We start from the raw sequence: 15,188 nt of genomic DNA on the forward strand, positions 1-15,188 counted from the left end.
TTGGGGGTTACAGCCCTTTGGAAGGGGCTGAAATTGGGAGTTTTGAGGAGTTGTGGCCCTCAGAGGGTTCTTAACAGAGCTCATTCTGTGGCCAAACAGGGCCAGGGGCTGCCTGGGAGCACTTGGATCCCTTCTTTGGGCACTCTCATCCCTCCCCTGGGCCCTCACATCCCTCCTGTTCCCCTCTGTGATCAGGACTGATCTTTTTGCTTGTAGCAACATGAACCGTGAAGACCGGAATGTGCTGCGTATGAAAGAAAGGGAAAGGCGAAATCAAGAAATTCAGCAGGGTGACGAAGCCTTCCCACCCAACTCTCCTCTCTTTGCTGAACCATACAAAGTGGTGAGTTCCTGCACCTCGGAAAAATGCAGGTTTTATAACAGAAATCATGTGCAAATTCATATTTTATATTTATTTTTATCCATGTTCTTTTTAAATTCAAGGCTCTTATGGCAACCAAGGGTTTAAGCAGGGCTTGAAAATAAAGCTGGGCAGTCACAGCTCCACTGGGGTATTTAGAGTGCTTGGGAAGGGGAGGAAACTTTACAGGGAGTGAGAAAAAGGAAAATAAAACCATCAAATTATTTTCCTTCCTTCACCTTCTGTACAGTGACTCAAAACAATTCAACTGTCCATTGTGTGATGCTAAATTGCTATTTTGGGGGTGCTTTAGCCTGTTGCTAAACTTTCTAACCTTTCATCAATGCAATCCAGACCTGGATAAGTTCAGGAAGACAATGTTTAAATAGGAAGTTAATTTTAAATGCTAAAATAAATTTAAATTTAATTTTTAATGTCTGGTATGACAGAATTATCCGTGCTAACTAGTACTCCAGTAGTTTGTGTCTGATATTTTAGTTTGTTTTGAAGGAGTTGATTCTGTTAGTCATCTTGCACAGCTTTCAGCCTGTGCTGGGTTTCCTTCCAGGTTGCTTTGCTGAACAGAACTGGAAAAAATAACCTAATTCTGGAATAACTAATAAAATACTATTTAAGATTTTAGTTACGTAGCTCAAAACTCACTTTGAGAGCAAACCCTTCCCTTGTTGCAATTTCAGCTGATTTGCAAGAAGTAAATCATGACTGAAAGCTCTTCCTTCAGGAGGAAAGTTGAGAAATACCTCGTGGTTTTTTTTTATTCCTGTCCTCCCATCAATTTCTTGTGCTTGATAACAAAATTCCACGTGTGAAGTTAACCAGAGCTGGTTGGGATGCATGAGGGAATGATCCAGGATCCCAGATCTGGAAAACAAAATGGTTATAGAAGAAAGAACCCTTTTAACTGTGTGCAACAAACATTGTGCCAATATAAATACCAATTAAAAATGACTTACAGGGGTGAGGTTAAGTTGGTTTTATTTTACTGCTAATTAAAACCTTTTAGGACTGATGCATTCTGTATTAGAGAAATTACAGTCTGTAAGGTGACAGGAGCCATCTGCAACTTCGGAACTTGCATCCAGCTCAGCAGTGCATTATTTGATTGTTGGTGGTTCAGCTCTTCCTGCTGCTGAATTTTTCTTATGTTTTAGGGAGTTAAATATGTATTATTACATATTTTTAATATGTTTTAGGGAGTCCAATTGCTGCTTTAAGAACTAAAATTCAGAACTGGAAATGCTGGCAAAGAAAGAGGTGGATTCTAGCTGCAATTCAGGTTAACTGCTGTAGTTACCAGATCATTTAACTGCAAGCGAGGTTGTGATCGGTTCTGAATCCTGATTTTTGTGGCTTGTTGTCCCAGACCAGCAAAGAAGACAAGCTGTCCAGCCGCATCCAGAGCATGCTCGGTAACTATGATGAGATGACGGATCTCATCGGGGACCGGCCGCTCCAGAAGATCGTCGCCATTCCCAAGCCCTCCGTTCCCGCCGCGCCCGATGACAAACCCGCGCCCGGCTTCTTCGGCGAGCAGCGGCACGGCGCGGGCTCGCACCAGAGCAGCAAATGGACCCCGGTGGGGCCGGCCCCCAGCACTTCGGCCCAGTCCCAGAAGCGCTCGGCGGGGCTGGGGGGGCACGGGCAGCGCTCCGGGGGCGGCGCGGGCGGCGCCGGGGCCCGGCACGAGCGCGACTCCTACGGCGGCGGCCGCAAGAAGGGCCAGCACAGCTCGGAGCACTCCAAGGGCCGCTCCGCCAGCCCCGGGAAGCCGCCGGCCGTGTCCTCGCTGGGCTCCGGCCACTCCAGAGCCCACGGCAGCGACCACCACGGCAAGGACCACCAGCGCTCCAAGTCGCCCCGGGATCCCGACCCCAGCTGGGACTCTCCCTCCCGCGTGCCCTCGTTCGCCAGCGGGCAGCACTCGAACCAGTCCTTCCCACCGTCTCTAATGTCCAAGTCCAGTTCAATGTTACAGAAACCCACTGCCTACGTCAGGCCGATGGATGGGCAGGAGTCCATGGAACCAAAGTTATCCTCGGAACACTACAGCAGCCAGACCCACAGCAGCGGCGTCAACGAGCTGAAGCCCAGCAGCAAAGCGCACCTGACCAAGCTGAAAATTCCTTCTCAGCCGCTGGATGTAAGTTGCTGGCTGTGTCCTGCCTTCTTCAATGTAAATCCACCTGGGCTGGGATTTTCCAGCGTCTCCGAAATCCCAATTTGCCTAACCCAAATGGAGTTTTTAGTAAACACTGTGTTTTTGTTACTCAAAGCACCTTCACCTAAGCTGTATTTTCCATGGGGAGCAAGCAAAAGTAATTATTTTTGTCTTCTGCTTCTTCCATGCAAATACTGGGGTTTTTATTAAATAAAGGCTGAGGCATTCAGAAAGGCTTACTTAACCCTAAGAGGCCAATTTTCATGGAGTATTTCTGTAGTCAGGAGTTAGGGAAATAGTAGGATATCCACAAATATTTTCGCAAGCTGGGTAAATACATTGTTGTTCCTGGGAGCCGAGTTGACTTAGACTTGTTGATACAATCTGCCTGTATCGGATTTTCTTTTGAAGTGAGTAGCAATTACTAGATGTGATTATTATACCTTCACACCAAATTGAACAGGGTGCACAACTTTTTATCAGTTGTGCTGGATATAAAATCCTGTTGGTTTAACAACTTTGAGGAGTTTGGTAATTCCCGAATCATTAAGACAGACTCTGACTCCAGCTCACTTACAAGGAGAGTGCCTTTCCTAGTAATGAAATCTCATTTCATCTCCTGTCTAACTGCTTGAATCATGGTAGCCAGACAAAAGCCCTTGTTCCTGGGATGTCAGCAGATAGCAAAGTAAAATCCAGGACACAGGTAAGAAAACCAGAAATTCCTTTATTTGTGAAGACTTGCCACATCAGTGCTGATGCCCTGAATCCTGTAGTAGCTTTGCTTCTTTCTGCTCGTGGCAGCCAGGGATGCAGAAGATTCATAGTTTGGTAATTATTGCTGTTTCTGGGATCACTCTGGGATGAGTGTTTTACTTGGGAATGCAGTTTGTCATTCCTGTGCATTCACAGTCCTGCACTTGAATTCAGATGTTATCCTGGGGCTGCTTCCAGGAAATGATTGAAAGCTGGGATTCTCTTTGCCCTCTCTACAAGTTTTTAATATCACTGACTGCCTGCGATCACTTTAACTGTCAAGTGAAAAGTAAGAGATTATTATCACAGTTTTATAGATGTCATGTATTTGCTTTTCATAACTGAATGTGACTCATGCCGTAAAAACATGGATCTATCTGATATTAAAATTGATGAAAAGAGTTAGCAAGGGCTGTTTGTGTCTATGTAGAGTCAGTGTGAGTCACGACAGGGATTAAAGTTTGTTTTTAACTGTTTGTAGTCCCTGGAAGATTTGGGAGATGTTAATTTCGAGTTTTGATTTGCAGGCATCAGCCTCTGGTGAGGTGAGCTGCGTGGATGAAATCCTCAAAGTAAGTTCTCAGTGCTCTTGTTCATCATTTCTTTGTTGAAAATACAACCATTCCCAAGGAGGGGGAAGGACTCTGCTGTTCTCAGAGCCTGTCCAAGTGCAGATGGTTGCAGGAGGGCTCTCCAGTGCTCCTCCAGCACTGGGACACTGGGCCAAACTGAGAGCAGAGCTGGGTGTTGCGGTGTGCACATCATCTCCTGGGGGTCCTCACTGCATTCCTCCTCCTGGGAACCAGATCCACCCATTTCTTCCACCAAAATACAGTTTCAAATTTTGATACTGTAGATTACAGTTAATGCTTTGCTGCCCCACAGCAGAACTTTCCCTCTCCCCTACCTGGGTTATTTTCCCAAGTCCTTTTACCCCTCCTGTGATCCCCGGTCCTTTTTCTGCTCTCACAAAAGGATTGTCAGGTCCCTCTGGAGCATTTCCATGGCTTATTATTTCCTCTGACCTTCAGTGCTTCACGGGCCTTGGAGATGCTCTGAGAGAATACCAGGCACTTTCATTCCAGCTGCAGGAATTTGATTTCCCCCTTTTCCTCAAACTCTACAGGCTTCCCTTTCCTAGGGTTCTTCTTCCCACACACTCTGAAAGGATCAGACTCTGACTTGCACTGCAGTTTATCTTCAGGCCAACCAAGTTGATTGATTTATGCCTTGCTGCTTGTTATTATGTCATAACTCTCTCTTCTTGTGGGTAGCAATTTAACATTCAGGTTTACATGCAAAATCTTTATTGCACATTTGGGAAATTAAGATTTGAATATAAAGCTGAGTGAAGCAATGAACTGAAAATGGAGAGAATCCAGACTGCAAGGTGAAATCTGCTTTATTTTGTTAATAACTTTCCTTTTTGTTGTGTTTTAGGAGATGACCCACTCCTGGCCTCCTCCACTGACTGCCATCCACACCCCCTGCAAAACGGAACCCTCCAAATTCCCCTTTCCAACCAAGGTCAGTGCTGAATCAAACTGCTGTTGAAAAAGTAACGCCTCTTAAAGATCAGGATTTTGGAACTCTCACGTTCAGTTCTGTATAAGCTGCATTTGTTTCAGTGCTTTGTCCCTCTTTATTTTTCTTCACACCACCTGTCAGCAGTGGCCTTACGAAAAATGTCCTTGGTTTTCCTCTGCTTTGCACAGACAGTCTGCAGGGTTATCTGTCATACAACTTGCCTTTTAAATTTTTGTGTGATAAATTCAAGCCTTCAAACTTTTGAAGCTTAAAAATGCCTTTGAGCCCTTTCCCTAACAGGGAAATGCTTTGCACCATTTTGTGTAGAACCAAGTGAGTTTCCCCCGATGTAGCAAAACAGAGGCTGAATGGTAAATGCTGAGAAGTTTAAAAGGGCTTTTCTGCATAAACTGAATTTTCCTCTTAGTTTTGAAGTCCATTAATAGTGGTATGAGATCTTTTTACATTTTTAATTACAAAAAAAATTAAGACAGTTTAAGAATCACGTGTTTTGCTGAAGAAATCACTCGTTCCAAAAGATCCCCTTCCCAACCTCCTGTGTTCTTAAGAACTGCTGAAGGGTTTAAGCAATTAATTCCAGAGAGAAATCCACCTCTGCTGCTGCTGACAGCACAGGGCACGTGTCCAGGGGAGCTGCTGGAGCTGACACCTCTGAGGAAGGAATTCTCCTGCTGCCTCCCCGGAGGCTGGGCCTGGCAGCTCCAGGGTTCCAGGGCACTGGGAATTGTTTGCCTTGAAGAGCAGCTCTGCAGGGTCCTGGAAATCCAGGATAGGCAGGGGAGGCAGCTGTGGGTAAAACCCAGTGTGGGGAGCTGACTCACCCAGGAATTCCTGGTCTGGTTCCTGGATCTGCTGATTACCAGTAAAAGATTTAACTCAACAACGTGATTTTTCTCCAGACTCAACATCTCTCTGGGGTGAATTGGGGTGCTCCACCCCTAACTTGGCAGAGCTTCAGAGTGAAGAAATTGCACTGTTTGTCTTTTAAAAGTTACCTTTGTAGTAACTCAGACCAAGCTCTCTCTGACCAGCTGCTGTTCTAGACACCACTTGCAGCTCTTAATTTCCTGTTTGATCCAAATTGCTCCCCAAAACAGGACATTTGACAGAATAATTTTAAGAAGACTTTCTCACTGAAGTCTCTACTGTCATCTCACTAATCCCATCATTTTAAGTGAATGCTTCGACATCACCTTCCCTCAGCCAAAGGTTCCAGTCCCTGTTGGAAGGGCACATCCACAGATTTCCCCCAGACTGGTCTGAGTTCAGGTTCTCATCCTGGCTGGATATCCCAGAGCCAGGGGCAGCCCTGCTGTCACCACCTCTGTATCACCTGTCCCTGTCTCACTGCATTTTGCTTCTCTCCAGTATCAAAAAACACAGAATTTACCATTCAGTTCTGGGCTTTACTTTGGAAGGCATGCCTAGAAATAAATCCTGTTGTCTGTTTTGCTAGCATTAGATCAATATTAATCCTGCAAATATTACTTTTAGTCAGGGTTTATTTGTGTGTTACATAAAACTGTCAGCCTGGAAATAATTCGTACCTTTTCTTATAAAGAAAGAAATTCCACACCTTTCCTTATCAACAAAGGTCCTTATTCCGCTGCTTTGAGTACTCATTCCTGAACCTTTAGGGAGATATTTTCCCTTTGCATTTTGGGCACACATGGCTGTGGAGCTGCTTGGTTTTAGTTTCCCTGGCACTTGATTGAGTTTGGGAAGAGGAAGGTGTGCAGAAATCCGTGTGGCTGTGACACTGTAACACCGCTCAGCTCTGGTGATGTTTGAACATAAAAAGTGGCTTGTGGAGCTTTTTGAGCCTCTCAACCTGGATTGTGTCTCTTCACCCAGTTTGCAAAAAATTCCATTTATGGCTGCTTTGAGTCTTTTGACTTTTTGCCAGCTTTTTTATTTTGTGGCTGCACATCTTAGCCATGGAACTCTGTCAAATTCTCTCTCTGCATCCAAAGCCTATAATTTCCTCTGCCTTCTCCCCTCTGTCATTCTTGGCAGCAGCAGCAGCTCTGCAGAATTCCAGGGAGTTAGTGAGCCATAGGCTTGTGCAGTCTGGGCCCAGAGCAGAATCCACCAAACAAAACACAACAGTGGTTTACTTTAATCAGCCAGTTCTGGTGGAGGAAAGCTCCTTCTCTTTAATACTGTGCTCCATTTATTGCCAGTCATCTGCCGAAGTGTTTCACAGCACTCCCCTTGGGGGCAGAGCTTGGTGTGTTTTTCCTGCTCACATAAAATGAAGCTGCCCTTGGTGGACCACTTGATTTTATTTGTCAGACTCCTGGGATGGGATCACTTTCCCTGTGTGTAGGGAGGGAGTAACTCGAAGGAACCCGCACTCCTGACTGGGGCCTCTCTGATGACTATAAATATATCTAATAGTTCCCAGGAAGTCTTTGGATCAGAAGAGAAAGCTCCATGGAAATAGGTCAGGGAAAGTTTTATGGATGCTATGGAAAAATGCAGATTCCTGTGTCTTGATAAAAAATGTTATCCTGTGACCTAACACTCTGATTTTATCCGTGGGCTCACAGTCAGGCACTCCAGAAGCACCGGCAGTGTTTATGGACGCTTTGAGCAGCGCAGCCGCTGTGGGGAGCGAAGGGTTGGGCTCCGGCGCCAGGGGAGGCCTGGCTGTGCCTGCACCTCTGCAGAGGTGGTTCTGTGCTGCAGAGCTGGGGCCAGCAGGATCCCCTCAGCCCTCCATTCCCTGCTGGGATGCACAAACTTCCTGCTGGGAAGTAAAGATGAGCTCTGACCTGAGGTTTCAGATGTTAACTGGGACTGGGCCCCGTTCCCCACAGCCAGGGCTGTGGGATGGGAGTCCAGGCCCGCCGCCTCCTGTCCAGCTGGAGAATTCCTCTCTCCAGGTCTTTTGTCAGAGTTTTTGTTTCCTGCTCCAGTGTCTTCCCTGTGTAACCTCAGTCCATTAGACTTTGCTTTAAAGGGTTTCCTTCCTTTCAGTTGTTTGCAATTTCTTTCTGAAGCAGACCTTTAGAAGCTGCTGCTCTAAATAACCTGGGAGTTGAAAGTAGGGCTTTTTTTTTTTAATCTCTGAGTTTCTTAAAGGAATACATATCCAGTAGATGGCAAGGGAGTTGGAAAAAGTTGCACATCGAGCCATAACACCTCATTAAAGTGCACTTAGCTGAGAGCCAGTGCTCTGCCTCTGAAATGGGAAGTTGACTCAAGCGAGGAATTAGGCAGGTGTGTTCTGCAGAATTCCCAATCCGTGTGCTGCTGGAAGGGGTGCCAGTTCCCCATCCCATGCTCCCCCAGTGCTGTGGCTCTGCAAATGTGGAGTTTGTGGCCTTTGTTTCTTTTTTCACTCAGTTTGTTGGTTTGGCTGAGCTGCCAGTGGCAAAAAGCAACCAGGGATTCACACCTGCCTCCTCCTACCTGTGTAAATGATAAAAAATGGATTTATTTTGAAGGAAGTGTGGCGGTTGCTTTCTGCTGAAGTCACAAGACTTCTCTCCATCTTTGCTTTGCTCTTTAATTTTTTTTAGATTATTTTTATTGTCCCTTCCTTTCAGTTAGTAAAGATCAGAGGTACTTGAAATACCTCCCAAGGAAATCTCCTTATGAAGTTCCCCATCCACAAAATTCTTGTTTAATGCATTTTTCCATTTTTTAAATACAATGCTGAGGGAAATTGAAAACATCTCAAGGGTGTTTTGCTGTGTAAAGCTTTCGTGTGTTTAAAAACTTCCTTCTGTAAATTGCCTCTGTAACCACTGCCTGGCACTGGCTTGGTGTGAGGGAAAACCAGGTCACAGGTGTACCAGGAAAAATGGAATTCATTGTTGAATTGTAGTTCTGGTTTGCCATTGCCAGAGCATGTAAGTAAAATGCGTGTACAGAACTAGAAATTAAAAATATTGGACTCGATTTGTTTTTCTGGGGCCGTCATTGTCCTCATTTTGAAATGAGGTCAGGAAGGTCCTATTTTAAACAGGCACTCAAGCCTGGAAGGGGGTTTGCAGTGGCTCAGTAGCCTCTGTGTGTTTGTTAAAACAATGGTTTAGGATTTCAAAAAAGTTCATAATCTGCTGTGTCTTGGGAGTCAGAATTGGGGTTTCTGGAATGGGAATACTGAGGATGATACAAGTGCTAAAATTTGCAAGGCTTTGTCTTTCCTGGCTGGTTTTATAGGAGACTGGGAAGGAATTGCTCCGTGGGAGGGTGGGCAGGCCCTGGCACAGGGTGCCCAGAGCAGCTGGGGCTGCCCCTGGATCGCTGGCAGTGCCCAAGGCCAGGCTGGACATTGGGGCTGGGAGCAGCCTGGGACAGTGGAAGGTGTCCCTGCCCATGGCAGGGCTGGCACTGGATGGGCTTTAAGGTCCCTTGCAGCCCAGCCCATCCTGTGAATCTATAATGTCATCTTTTACTGGCTTTTGTCTGATTTCCTGGAGATTTGGCTGTTCCAGGCTGGAATGCTGTGCTCTCTGCCCAGGCTGGGGTTACCAGGGACCCACATGGAGCCTTTGGGGCAGAGTGTGCAGAGCTGGTCACAGTTTAAACCTTACCTTGTCCCCAAGGCTCCTTTGTGGCTGAGAGTATTTTTTGTTGAGAGGTTTTCCCTGTTCCCATTGCTGTGTGTGCCTGGAGAAGGAAAAGGACGAGAAAAGAGTTGGAAAGAAAACGCTTCAAACAGCAGCAGAGTTTGTGTGTGTATAAGGAGCATAAACAAACATCCTGAACAGTTCCTCTCCATCCTAAACACAGAGGAGGAGGGGATTTAGGGAAGTCACACAGGGATTTGGGACTTTCAGCCCTGATGTGCCCTTGGGAACAGCAGGAAGTGGGTGAGGAAGAGGAGTGTGACGGTCTCCTCACCTGGGCTGCCCCTGGGCCCAGAGAAGAATCCCATTTTTTGCTTGTTGTTATTTTTTCCCCTTTTCCAGAGATTAAGTGTCGTCCATTAGGTAGAAGGAATACCTTCCTTACAGCCTGCTTTTTTGTACTTTAAAATTCCCACTGAAAAAAACCCACTTGTGATCTTTTATTCCCCCAGGAGTCCCAGCAGTCCAGTTTTGGCACTGGAGAACAGAGTGAGTACATGAAACTTCCTGGAATGTGTTGAATGCTTTTGTTGCCATTCGGTGTTCTCAGCATCTCCTCAGATGTCAGGGGTTTTAGGAAATGAGGTTTTCCAGACTGGTCACAGGATGGAGTCTGACTTCAACTTTTCTCTGCTTTCTCAAGTTTTAAGCTGTTAAACAGTTGCTTGATTTTCTTTTGCATTTCTTGGTCAGATCTTGGAAGTTATCACTGAGTTGGAAGGGTGGTATGTTCTAGGAAAAAAAAAAAGTGTTTTTAATTGCTCTAATTCTTCACAAAATGCCTCTATGGTTGACTGAATTGAAAATAACTGAGTATTAAGCCAAAACACTTTAAAAAACCCAACTCCCTGCTCAGGGACATATTAGAAACCAAAATAGTGGTTTTGCTTTTATTTCAATAGAAAAAGCACATGGCAGTTTCACTGTTCATTTTCACTTTGACATTTTAAAATCAAGAGAGAGAACGGGTCAAGAACTTCTATCATGTGAATCCTTCTATCCTTGAATTTCTTGCACTTTTGGACTTTCGACAAAAGCGTCTTTTATTTCTTAAAACTGTGTCATTATTTTGAATGTTGCTGAAATGAACACAAAACTCGGGTAAATACCAGGTAAAATTGAATTAAATTTGTGCTGTTACCTTCCCAAAGTCCTTCCACTCCCTCTTGAAGTGATTAAACAGCTTAAATAGTAAAAGAAGAATGGTTTATTCTTAGATATTCACAAGCAGCTTAATCTGAACACCTGATACAGTGGGGAATTAAGGAAACAAATTGAAGCTTAATTCCATAATGCTAAACCATAGGCTCACGTTATAGGAGCAGCTGGACTTTGGGTGCGGAAAAGAAGAGCCAAGGTTAATTAAACACAGAGCCAGTTTCCTGTGTCTGTTTAGATTTTCTGGAGAGCTTTTAACAGCCTCAGTTCTTGCTTTTGTTGAGCTGCACTCAGTTGTTTACCAGAATTAAAGAAAAGGGAAGGGGAAAAACCCCAGACTGAAAAGCAGACTTAATCAGGGTGTACTCCTGCTGTCAGAATTGGTGTGTGAGCTGGATTTTGGGATGTGGAGCTGCTCATCCATCAGAAGCTGTGTGGGGATCTGGAGCAGTCAGAGCTCAGCAGATGGATCTGTATCCCATATCCTGCATGTAAAAGGCAGTAGTTTCATCTTGGTAGGAGCAGAACAGTTTTTCACAGCATTAATAACAAATTATTGTTGTATTGGTTTAGACAGCAATGATTTAAATGATTTCTCTATTTTCTTGATTAAATTATTTGCTGTATTTGGTGTTTTGCCTCTGTATTCCCTCCCTCCCTCCCTCAGCCTGGGGGAGGTTGTACCTGGTGTCACCTGGGTGCTGCTCCCTCCTGTCCCCTCCCATGGCCTTGCTTTATCCATCTCTGCATCCTTGTGGCAGCTTTGGGGTGACTTCTCCTGCTGTGCCTGAGTTTTCAGCTGTGCTTTTTTTTCTTTTCTTCTCCTAGAACGATACAATCCCTCATCCAAAACATCCAATGGTCATCAATCCAAATCGTAAGTGGCTGCTGAGAAAACATTGCACAAACAATAGTGGGATTTTAAGAGATTTAGGAAATAGTGTTTGCTAGAGTGTGGCAGTTCTTGCACAGGCACTCCAGCATCCTTCTCCTTGGCTGGCAGGAAAAGGGGATCATATCCCAGCAGGTTTTTTGGGACAATAAACCCAATACTGCTCACTGGAGTGAGTAAAAAATGCCCCAGGCTGCCTTTCTGCTCCTGTGTTTTCCTGTCAGCTGCCAGGAGAGGAGCAGGAGTTTGGACCTTGGAATTGGCCTGGGAACCAGAAAGGGATCAGCAGGACAGGATGGGATGGGACCTAACAGGCCTTGCAGAGCTGTCAGCTGGAGGTTGCACAAGTTCAGGATGAGGAAAGGTTTTATATTGGAGGAGACAGAAAACTGGGTCTGGGGTCTTGTGAGGTTTGTTCTGCTCAGTCTTTCACTCCCTGACAAACGTTTTGCACACAGACCCAGCAGCACAGAAAAACCCAAAGGCAACTGGAATGTTCTGCATGGCTGCAGTGCATCTTCCAGACTTAAAAATCAATGATACGCAGTTAAAAGATTGTTTACAAATAAATATACCCATAAAAATAAATATTTACCAGCTGATTGTATGTTAATGAAGGTTGTAGACTCTGAAAACTGACTGGGTTAGTGACATTCCTCAGGTAACTTTTGTTGGGATGCACTCACAGGATTCAGCCTGGGGCTTCTGCCACAGAATTGGCAAGATGGAAAAGTACCTTTCCTATGGGAAAGAAATAAAACAGAAGAAACCCCCTTTCATTCATACAAACTTAGAGTCAGTGTCCCAAACCCGGGCAGTTTAGGAAGGTGCTGAGAGGGAGCTGTGCTATTCCCAGGGCTGGGAATGGGAGAACCCCTGAGAACAAGAGGCAGCACTGGACACCTGCTGAGCTGGGATGCAGGAGAAGGAAATATAAATGATGTTTACTGTGACAATACAACTTCAAATATATATATATATTTTTTAAGTGATTATCATCTGCTAAGGAAAACCCTTAAAAGGAGATAAATGCATCCTTTGTAAAATGATAGCAGTGACCAACAGTTCAGGAATGAGCTCCTGGATGTTGATGTTCCTGTTCAGATCATCAGTAGAGCAGCTCACTGTGAAACTCAGGAGAGTCACACTTCTAATCCTTTCTCATTTTCTCTCTGCAGATGTGAATCGAACCAGACAGAGTAAGATGTTTTATTCTTATAATCAAATGTTTCCCAATAATCACAAAGGCCCTGTACTCTGCTGTGTGTTTTCACTGTGCTCGTGTATTCTCAGTCTTGTGAAACTGTGTGTGTGTGACTACCAGCAGTAATTATGGCTTTGAATAATAATAATTAATGATGGCTTAGGACAGTTGCACTGCTGCCATGAGACACCACGAGACAAGAAGCAGCCACTGGGGTTGGCTTTCTTTATTCCATTTCAAACACAATTCTTGGCCATGGTGTGTGCGAAATTGAACATTTACCAGTTACCTCCTCCCACACCAGTAAATTGTGTCAAATTTCCTTTCTAAATTTAACAGAATGGACTCAGGAGCCAAAGTACCTGAATCCTCATTCTTCTCTGAAGAATGACTCAACTCACCATTCTTAACCATGAAACCTGTGAGTGGTGTCTGGTGGCTCTCACCCACGCAGCCTCTGCAGGATAAACAGTGCCATGTTGAAATCCAGCAGAATGCTTTGGAAGTAATTAAAGTACTTGGAAAAACTTGTCTCACTTTCTCCCTTTTCCCTTAGTATGTTGAAAGATGACTTAAAACTTAGCAGTAGTGAAGACAGCGATGGAGAGCAGGTATGTTCCTTGAATCACTTCCCAAAACACTGCACCCGTCCGTGGGCCAGCCCCAGGCAGGGATCAGGGGCCCAGCAGCAAACTGGGCAGCTTGGCAGATGTGTGATTAAGAAATTAAAATCTAATGGAATGTTTTTAGACAAACCTCAGGTATTCCTAAATGTAATCTTGGGGAAAATTTTGTGCAAATAAATTGAAGTTTTGTGGAAGGAGTTTGCTTTTACCTAGAAATTCTTATTAACTGATTTCACGTGGGCCTTCTCTGAACATCAAATGACAATAGTGCACTTAAACCTTATATAATGGCTCCTTAATTAAAGATAAACCCCTCTGTGTTCTACCATCCCACTACAGAGCTCATGGTGTGAGCATCAGTGTGCGTTGGTGCCCTGGGACTGTTTGGGGTGACAGGGGGCTGTATCTGTCCCTGGGAGTACAGCTGCACCTTTATTTTTATCCAAAACTCTCTTTTTTACTCTTTTCAGGATTAACTTTGTGCAGCTTCTGCCAGACTGGCACATGCTAAATAAAAATAGAATGTTTGTGCTGCCCAGTAACCCCCACTGCTCTGGGGTTTCTTTTATTCCTGTTCCAAGTTCTGGTACTTGATTTTTTTCTCCAGGTGGAAAACTTGGAGATAATACATTTAGTTGGTTAATTCCAAGTACCCTGGGCACCTCAGGAAAATCATTGTGAAATGCTGATTCAAAAAGGTGGAAACAGAATATTAATTAGTGGTAGAAATGGGAACTCTCACAACTGTAGTCAAAATACAGAGATTTGTGCTGAAAACTTGGAGAAGAAAATAACTCTGCTTTTCTTTCTGTGTAAGGAAAATGCAGATAAATTTAAACTACTGCAAGTAACGAATTTTTAAAAAATCAAAGGCTCTAAATCGATGTTTTGCAACTTAATGGTATATACAAGCCTAAAATAGCTTCTAGAAGCTTCACACTCTTGTTTTTAATTGCAGGACTGCGATAAGACAGTGCCAAGGAGCACACCTGGAAGGTAGGAATTCCTGGGGGATTGCAGCATAGGCAGCACAGTGGGGATGTTCAGCCCAGTCAGCACTCCTGGCTTGGTCTCATTGCCAAAATTCATCTTTGTCCTTTGGCTTGTACTAAAGAAAAAGGTGATGAGAATTTAATCAGTGATTAAATAATATAAATACTAAATATATCCTGCAAATGTGACTGACCACTTTGGGAAGGGGCAGCACCCAGAGGCTGTTTGTTTCCAGGCTGAACCACGTTCACTTGCACTGAATTTTCTCGTGAATGGTGATTAAAATGTTACATTTTGTTACTTCTAATGAAAGGATTTTAAGGATGTACTTGTGCCTCACGTAATGCTTGGTTTCCCTCCTTCTTGTTGCAGTAATTCTGAGCCTTCCCAGCACAACAGTGAAGGAGCAGATAACTCCAGGGATGACTCGAGCAGCCACAGCGGCTCCGAGAGCAGCTCCGGCTCCGACTCGGAGAGCGAGAGCAGCTCCAGTGACAGCGAGGCCAACGAGCCATCCCAGAGTGCATCCCCTGAGGTAGGGCTGCCAGGGCCTGCCCTTCAGCAGCTTGGCTCTCATCCTGACATTGACAGCACAAAAGTTCAATAAATTCTCACATTGTTGAGAGAAAATAGACCGACCAACATGGGCTCGCTCGCTGTCAGGCTGCGCCGTTCTGCTGCAGTCCCTGTGGTGGATGTGACAATTCTCTAGATAAGCCCACACTGGATGTTTGATTTGAGGTGGTTTTTGCCACCAGTTGTCTGTTGGAGAGCAGAGTTGGATATGGTATCAGAGCCCTAAAAAATGATGGCATCAAATATTGCCTGTTGATAGCAGCTGCTCTAGGCAGAGGGAAAATTTGTATTACTTGTGCCTGTATTTCATTT

The 15,188-nt window shown here is 44.7% G+C and overlaps 1 protein-coding gene across 1 annotated transcript in view; it reads left to right on the plus strand.

Moving 5' to 3' along the window:
• AFF4 (ALF transcription elongation factor 4) overlaps positions 1–15,188 on the plus strand; it is a 47,654-nt gene that overhangs the window by 16,951 nt on the left and 15,515 nt on the right. The window contains exons 2-11 of the mRNA XM_082291566.1: positions 217–343; positions 1,746–2,522; positions 3,824–3,868; positions 4,737–4,823; positions 9,880–9,916; positions 11,414–11,462; positions 12,656–12,676; positions 13,238–13,292; positions 14,266–14,303; positions 14,673–14,835. Coding sequence (XP_082147692.1) covers positions 221–343; positions 1,746–2,522; positions 3,824–3,868; positions 4,737–4,823; positions 9,880–9,916; positions 11,414–11,462; positions 12,656–12,676; positions 13,238–13,292; positions 14,266–14,303; positions 14,673–14,835 — 1,395 coding nt within the window. The 5' untranslated portion in view covers positions 217–220. The remainder of the gene's footprint in view (positions 1–216; positions 344–1,745; positions 2,523–3,823; positions 3,869–4,736; positions 4,824–9,879; positions 9,917–11,413; positions 11,463–12,655; positions 12,677–13,237; positions 13,293–14,265; positions 14,304–14,672; positions 14,836–15,188) is intronic.

This window comes from Coloeus monedula, assembly GCF_965178545.1.
Source record: "Coloeus monedula genome assembly, chromosome: 15".
In the NCBI taxonomy this organism is placed as follows: Eukaryota; Metazoa; Chordata; class Aves; order Passeriformes; family Corvidae; genus Coloeus; species Coloeus monedula.